The 8,405-nt window shown below is 47.0% G+C and overlaps 1 protein-coding gene across 1 annotated transcript; it reads left to right on the forward strand.

The window, feature by feature from the left end:
- The first annotated feature begins 891 nt into the window (after positions 1-891).
- On the forward strand, positions 892-7,919 carry TVP23C (trans-golgi network vesicle protein 23 homolog C). Its single transcript, XM_059828150.1, has 7 exons — positions 892-920; positions 2,225-2,307; positions 3,180-3,324; positions 3,821-3,910; positions 5,168-5,299; positions 5,389-5,517; positions 6,489-7,919. Exons 1-7 carry the CDS (start codon positions 909-911, stop codon positions 6,519-6,521), a joined length of 624 nt encoding a protein of 207 aa, XP_059684133.1. The 5' UTR covers positions 892-908; the 3' UTR covers positions 6,522-7,919.
- The last annotated feature ends 486 nt before the right edge of the window (positions 7,920-8,405 follow it).

An 8,405-nucleotide genomic window follows, 5' to 3' on the forward strand; every position in this document is an offset into this window, starting at 1 on the left:
TAAAAACTGAAGCTTAAAGCTTCCCCTTTCTTTTCAGTGTGGCTGCTCAGTCTTTCCCTATGTTCTAAAAATACTGATCTGCGGGTGTTATTCTGGTTTGAGCTTTTTCTACCACATCTTCTAGACATCCAGTTGTTTGATTTTTTTTTTTTTGGCCCGTGCCTGGAGCAGAGGCTTTCATCGAGCTACTCAGGAAGAGACTCCGTGAAGTGTGACCTGGGCGCTGTGTACAGACAGCTCTTGCAGTATTTATCAGCTTGTGTCAGTCGACACGGACACTCGCCTGCCCTGCGTGAATGAAGACGGTGCCTAAAGCCCCAAAACGTGGCTTTGTAATGGCACGTGCCCCTCCATCGATGGCTTTGAGGTACGTTAAGAGGCCAGGAAAGGTGAGACTCCGCAAAAGCTCCTTTTCCTGTTAAAGCTCTCCCTCTGAGTAACTCCACCTGACATCGAGCCTGGGTATGACGTGTCCGTGCTCCACGGAGCTGGCGCGGCTCCCACAGGAGCACCCCAGGCCTCCTGCTTCCTCGCCACCGCTGCGGGAGCCCCTGCCCCGGGGGCGAGCGCTCCGCTGGGGCTGGGGCTGGGGGCAGGCCCCACAGAGGCCTGGCCTCAGAGTACCTGGGGGCCGGCCCCACAGGCGGCCGGGGGGTGCCGCTGCCCGCCCTCAGGGCACGGCCGGCGGGAGCGGCCCCTCAGCGACCGCCGCCACAGCTCCAACGGCCGCACCGCCTCGCGCCGCCCCCGTGACATCACCACCGGCACGGGGCGACTGCGGCCACGTCTCGCGCTCCGTTCCCCTCAGCGCGCACGCGCGGGGCGGGGAGGTGCGGCGCGGCGAGTGCCGGGATTGGCCCGCGGCGGTGACGCGCGCGCGGCAGGCGGAAGTTGAGGGGGCTCCGACCATGCTACGGCAGGTGAGGCGGCCCCCGCCGGGGCGGGGTCCGGGGGCCGCGGGGGGCCGGGGCCGGGGCCGGGGCCGGGCCGCCGGGAGTGGGGCCGCTGGGGGCCGCGGGATAGGTAGGCGCTTCTGCCGCCGTAGGCCTGCAGCCCGCGGGGCTGCGCTGCCAGCGCCCTGGGGACCCCGAACACCGCAGAAGCGAGTGAGAGGCAACGGCCTCAGGTTGCGCCAGGGGAGGTTCAGGCTGGATAGCAGGAAAAATGCTTCACTGAAAGGGTTGTCGGACAGTGGAAGAGGCTGCCCAGGGAGGTGGTGGAGTCACCATCACTGAGGTGTTCAAGGAACGTGTGGACGTGGCACTGGGGGACATGGTTTAGTGGGCATGGTGGGGTTGGGGGGGTGGTGGTTGGACTTGATGATCTTACAGGTCTTTTCCAACCTTAGTGATTCCATGAATCGATCCCGATTCGATTAAAATCTGGGGGACGGGGCGGTTTGATGTTCTGTAGTGCTGCTCTTAGATGTGCTGGCTGAAAGCCATTGAGGCAGGGCTGGGATCAAGGAGATCTTTCTGTGCCTCAAAACCTATTTTGTACAAATATCCTCTTCTGGTGCAACCTCTTGACTTAGAGCAGTATGAAAAGGGAGCAGACAGGAAAAGCTGCTGTGATCTCTACAGACTATTCAATTGTGTTCAAAAAATGTGTAGACGTGGCACTGCGGGACATGGTTTAGTGGGCATGGTGGTGTCGGGTTGATGGTTGGACTTGATGATCTTACAGGTCTTTTCCAACCTTAGTGATTCTGTGATTCTGTGTGATTCTGAGAAGGGTTTCTGGGTGAGAGCACTCTTGGTGTCATGGTTCTGCAGGGCCTGCAGCAGAGATGTGCCCTGCCTGTACAAATAATCAATTCTGAGTCTATCACCAGTATGTTCACTAAAATGTACGAGGATGTGAACCTGTTGCGTGACATAGGAATAGCTTTTGTACAAGGTAATGAGTTCTCTAAGAGGAATGAAGAATAAAGGACCCTAGGCTAGGCTGTGACATTAACTGCCTGCGTGCAGAAGGGAGCCTGGGACTCGCACTGTGAGTTTATGTAGGTTTCGCAAAGCACATATCAAAACATTTAATAGAACAGAATGCAATTACTGCATTTTTTCTTTTGTATATGGTTAAATCTTCACGTTCTTCCCAAATTCATTTTGATCTTAAGGTGCCATTGTAATACTCTGGGTAATCAAACCTGTCCCTGCTTGAAGCTAAAAACAGATTCTTTTTTCCTGATACAACTCTTTGCATCTCTTCCCCACTTTAGGACAGCAACGATGACATTGAGGATGTGTCTCTCTTCGATGCAGATGATGATATATCCAGGAGATCCAAAAAGTCAAAAATAAGGTCAGTGGCCACGGAGAGAGTTTCTAGATGAGTTCTAGGCAGAAGCCTGAGGAAGAAAGGACTGCCGTATTGCACCAAAATACGTAATGGCAAATACCTTCTTTATTTGTTTAGAGGTAATGGAGAGTAACTTCCAGGTAACTGAGAGTGCCAGTTCCAGAAGCTCAACTGGAATTTGTAGATTTGTGCCTTCATGCCTCTGGGTGCCCTCAACATTTAGTATGTGTTTGTTGATCTGCACTGATACAGTGATTCTCTGTAACGGGAGATTTGCACTGTGTTGAGTGCTGGTTCTGGGCTAGTCCGTTATCTCTTCCCCAGTCTTTGTTCTTGAGTATGTTTGGTGCTGCCCTGCTGTCTGCCGTGCCCTGGCGTAGTTGGTCTGGCCACCTCCTTCCTTGTTCTGCCCGAATTCTTGCCACGGAGCAGCGTCCATGCATGGGTACTGTGGTGACCCTGGCTCTGTGCTGCACATTTCTGACCTGGAAGCTGCAGAAATCAGAAAGAAGAGCAAGTCTGCTGTGTTGGAAAATGTGATCTTTCCTTCAGAGGTATTTCCTCTGTCAGAACCTTTTTAAATTCACCCTATAAAAATTGCCTTACATTGAACACTAGGTAAAACTCCCTGTCCCCTTCCACCCCAAATTCTGTCTGCACGTGGGATATCACTTCATGTAGAATGTGTTGTCCTTATGATGAGCTTCTAGTCGGTTTATTTCCCGTATTTTCAGCAGTCATTGCACACTGGGTTCATGTTACGATGCCGATCCTTATCCTGTGAGTTGGTGGGAGACCGCCTTGGCAGTGTCATTTCTCTGAATTTGCTTCAGTTTTGTCTGAAAGAGCTGTGACTGTGGTGTACTTCATTCCAGGCATCCAGTGGCATCATTTTTCCACTTATTCTTCCGAGTCAGTGCGATAGTTGTCTATCTGCTCTGTGAGCTGTTAACTAGCAGCTTTATTGCCTGTATGGTGACAATTATCCTCCTCTTGTCGTGTGACTTTTGGGCTGTAAAGGTAAGTTCCTCTTACACTTTTTGTTATTTTTGTCTTACTATATAAGAATAATTGAAGAGACTGATATTCGTGTCACCAAAAAAGTAACTTCTTTGTCCCTTTCCAACAAAATGGTACCCAAGATACCCTCAAGTACTGTGATGTATTGCAAAACGTTAACAAAATAGCAATTCTTAAATCTCTGTGTGCCTGACTTCTTCTTGAAAATCAAATGGAGAACATATATTAGACTTTCTTTTAAGGTAGCACAGGCTTCGTTGTCAGATCACTTTCTAATCGCCAGAAATACGCCTCACTTTATATTATTACAGTAATTTGTTATTGTACTGAATGTATCAGAAAACAGATTGTTGTGGACATAAGAGCCATGTAATCTTGTTTTCCCAAATGTGAGGCAAATGAGCACCACTGAAAATAGCAACCCAAATAGCTGAACTTTGGTAAATGGTTTCTTTTAGCAGAAGATATAAAGCTTGTTGCTTTTCTTCTGTTTCAGAATGTCACAGGGCGACTGATGGTTGGCCTTCGCTGGTGGAACCAGGTGGATGATGATGGTAGAAGTCACTGGGTATTCGAAGCCAGGAAGGTAAATTTCTTTTTTTTAATTTGTTTCTGTTTCGTGAAACCCCTGCTAATTAGTGGCTGTGCTTGTGATTGTAGATTGCGCAATGTAGACATTTACTTCCAGCCACAGATCTGTAACCACAGGCTTGTTTCATGTAGGCTGAATAAGCTTTTTGATTGTTGCATTATTTAAAAACTCTCATGATGTATTGATCTGGCTTAGTGTAAGTAACCTAAAAGTACCCCATAAAATATAGTAAAGGATCCCATGTCATGTCAGTAACCTACAGGTTTTCTGCTGTGAACTTGGAACATCTGACGTAGCTTTTATCTCTTGTAGAAAACTATTGGAAGTAGGAGGAAACGTATAGCATTTGTCATGGCCGTTGCTTTGCCTTTGTGTTCACGATGGCTGCTGCTGCCTCTCTAGTATCCCATCTGTCAGGCATCTCGCAACATGTCTCGAACTCACCCTTTTGATCCCTATCTCTTATCTCTGTTTGTATGGAGCTAATGGCATGCAGATCTGCAGTGAGGTAAAGATAGTTTCCTAGATCAGGTGGGAGGTCTGCAGTGGTGTAGGGACTTGAACCTAAACTTTTCTCCAGCTGAGCTTGTGCGCTTGCTACAGGCACATTCTTTCTCAAAACCATGCTGGTTTAGAAAAGCTAGAACATACTGGGGCAGGGGGGAAGGTAGATGAACTGCTGGTGATGCTGTAAATTTACCCATAAGTTGTTAACCCAGTCCTTCCTATAATAGTTAAAAAATCCGAAGTGAGTGCTTGCTTGGGATCTTCTGCTCTGTGAAGACTTTATAAAATCAATAGCGTGGTGTGAATCAGACCTCTGTGTGTGTAAAGGAAAAAATCACCCTACTTTGATGCCTAAGAGTATCAATATTTAGTTCTGCCAGTGCTAGGATTAGTGAAATTCTGGTTGTCTGTACAGTGGTTTGGAGGTAGAAAACATCACCCGTTTGGCTGTTTCTAATCATTGTAACTGAACCATGCAGTAAATGTCACATTTGCCAAACTTAACCTGTTAGCCCCAAGGATTCGATGCTGTTTCTGATAGAAAATTGACAAAAGCGTCCCTTAAATGGAAACATCTTCTGTTGCAGAAGGATCTTTACGGGATGTAGAAATTGATCTTGAAAGCACCCAGTACTGTTGTGTGGAGGCAAAACACAGGGGGCTTGTAGATTCTAGACTGTTTTTAATTAGAATGATCTATACAATGGAGCAGCCTGTTGATCTCCGTGTCCTTTCTGATTCTAGGTATCAGCGCAAGGGGGTAAAACCTCATCAGAAGCAGAGTCCCGAATTTTCTGGTTAGGTCTAATTACCTGTCCTATGATCTGGGTGATATTTGCTTTCAGCGCTCTGTTTTCTTTCAAAGTGAAATGGCTGGTGAGTGGACTCCTTCAACTCAGTAATAGATGTTGCACGTTACAAGTAAGGAGGTGTAAATTAGTGACTTTTATTTTCCTGTGTCTTAGGCAGTGGTTGTGATGGGAGTGGTGCTTCAGGGAGCCAACCTTTATGGTTATATCAGGTGTAAAGTTGGCAGCAGAAAGAACTTGACGAGCATGGCGACCAACTACCTTGGAAAGCAGTTCTTGCGGCAGGTAAGATTTCCAGGGTTTTGGAAACCCTCCGGTCATGTTTCTTTCATGCCTGGGCATGAAAGGAAGGACTGAAAAAGTTGTTATTTAGAGTTCTGCAGTGGGACCCTTCACACTTTACTTCCTTCTGAATTTGAGCCCCCTTAGTAAAGTCACAGAGTAACTTGCTAATTACTGGCATGAAGTTCCATTTGCAGTCTCTTGTGAGCTCGTATTATTTGCTGGTGCCATGGACAGGTGCCATAGAAGTTGCTGGAATATGGCTGGTATATTGGAAATAAGGAACACAGTGAAAGTGGTCACAGAGTGAAACGGTTTTTGACAAACTACTGCTCTTGGATAACGCGTTGCTGAATTACTCCTTTCATTGCACTGCTTCCTCTTCAGGACGTGCTAGCCGCAAAACCGTGCATCTGGAGGGTGTGTTGGTCCCTGTGCTTCAGTGCACAGCTGCAGCATGTGTAGCTCTTGGCCGAAGGGGCTGCCCCTGCCTTTTCTATTCTTTTTCACTTCCAACCAGCTCTTCTCAAGAGGTCCTTTTCTGCCCCAGCGCTGGGTTTTCTTCCTTCCGTAGGTCCCTGCAGCAGTAGGCACAACCATCCCCTGTTCCACTTCTAGGCTATCATTTAACTTTTGCTTTTACTGAGTTTCCCAAGTGTGCTGTATTATGCAGATGACACTGGGGACAGGTGGTTTGGCTGCCACGGGTTCACAAATATTTGCTGGAATTACTCTCGTTAGTGTGATCAGAAGCTCAAACTTTGATAAACCTTTCTTGGCAGGCTGTGCTGGGATTGTGCTCTTCTCTAGCAGGATTTGCTTCTGAATACTTTTACCACGGCAGTGGTTAACCAGAGGCCCAGACCAGTCTCAGTCTCTGGCAGAAATTAATGTCTTGCCCCAGAATCATGGCAGTGAGTCACATCGTTCTCCTGTACTCCTTTTCTTTTTTTTCTTTTTTTTGCCTTCTGCAGACTGTGGCTAAAGAGGACCAAGCAGCATCCTGAGTATGGTGGAAGCCTCAAGCCAGACTGGATTCACAGTAGTGGACCACAGAGAATGTTGCTCTGACCGTGAGATTTGGGAGCTGCATACGTGAGGTGTGAATTAAAAGAAGTAAATAAATTGTGCAAGACTTCAGGCTAAAACTCGTAGCAACTTATATTCAGTTTTCCACTAGCAATTTGTGTTTAAGTCCTTTCTTTAGTTTGATTAATTAGAATTAATTTGCCTAAACTTTAAATTAAAAAATACCCTAGGTGGCTCTCATACAGGTTTATAACTACTGGATGAATTAAGAGAAAATTGCTGGACATCTGTCTTCAGAAAAACCACGCACAAGCCGAGCCTTCTGTTATCCAAGAGCTCCCCCAACTCCTCCAGCAGTTGGTGCCTCACATAGTTTTAGTTGTGGATGTTGCTGCGTTTTGTTTTTGGAGGTCATTGCTGCTTCTGTTACGAAGTTTAGATAGCGCTCTTTTGGCTCCGCATCTCTCTCACTCTGTGATTTGAACGGCGCTGAGGTGGTTGTAGTGAAGGACATCTAAAGGAAATGTTGCTGTTGGCTTGTGGAAACTGCAGAAAGTGACTTCTGAGCAGGTCCGGTCTTTTATTTACCTGAAGGGTTCTTGGAGGTCTCACTAACATCTTAAACGCCTGGATTTATGGGAAGTCCCTCTTCTACCTGTAGGCCTGTGTCTATACGGAGAGCGTAGCAGGCATAAAACCAGGTTACGAGGAAGGCTGCAGGCACAATTCAGAGGCAGAGTGAATCTGAGAGCAGTCCCTGTCTGACTAATGCTGTTAAAGTGGTGCCATCAGGCGTCGTGCTGGCGCTGCGCAGTAGCATGTGGTTGGTGCCACCGGTCTTTTTCTTTGGCAGGAGGGTGTAGGATGATTTGATCTGCAGGTTCCTCACCATCCCCTTGGCACAGGCTCGGAGGAAACGGGGCCGAAGGGGGTTTACATTTCTTGAATCCATGCAGTATGCTGTCCTTATGCTGTGCTCCCCAAGGAGCCTGTGGGCTGGAAAAAAGCCTTTTGTAGGATTGTGAAACGTTGGCTTGCAGTGTTCACTTAGATGGCAGAAAGTGATGTGTTTTGTGTGAAAAGGTGTATGAAAAGGGTCAGTTCCTTCTTGTCATGTAATTCTGTTCAAGGCAGATTGTGCTTTCACAGCAGTGGATTTTGTAAACTTTGGATAAGGTATTTTAAATTAAGAATGTGGTTTCTTTTTGAATAATGGGTATTGTAAATTGTGGGGTTGCATTAACATGATTTCTCTCCCTGTACTATAGCAATAATTGGGAGCTGTACATCTGTTTAACTCTTTGGATTGATACCTTCCTTTTGTAAATATGTATTTATAAAATCTTGAAATTAAAACAATGCTTTGTTTAACCAGACCAGATAGCCCTTCTATGATTCGTGGCTGAGCTCTATTTATATGCTGTGTTCTTGTAATGTAGTTTTAACAGGGGTTACTTGTCAAGTTGAACGGTGCTGTTTAGCGAGTTCTGGCACAGTTCCTTTCACCCAGGGGTCTTGGACAGTTTTCCTTGTGCAAACACTTTCTTCGTAAGCGTGCTGGAGTCATTGTCGTGCAGAGCTGAAGTAATTGTCACTCTATAAAAGGCTCGGCTGGAATAGCTAAGAGGCTGCTTCTGCGGGCACTCAGAGGGCCCCTCTGCCCAGGTCCCTGGCTCACTCCTGGCAGGTGGCAGCATGCTACTGTAAATGCTTGTGCCACCACGTAGCAGGAACTTCCAGTCCCCATTTACGTGGAAATGATAATTTATTTCTAAGGAATGAATGTAAACAGGCAAAAAGAAGTCAATCACTGAAGTAAAGGTGCTTCTGCAGCCACGTGGGGATGTGCGACTGCAGCGTCT

This window comes from Gavia stellata, chromosome 22 (assembly GCF_030936135.1).
Source record: "Gavia stellata isolate bGavSte3 chromosome 22, bGavSte3.hap2, whole genome shotgun sequence".
Lineage (NCBI taxonomy): Eukaryota > Metazoa > Chordata > Aves > Gaviiformes > Gaviidae > Gavia > Gavia stellata.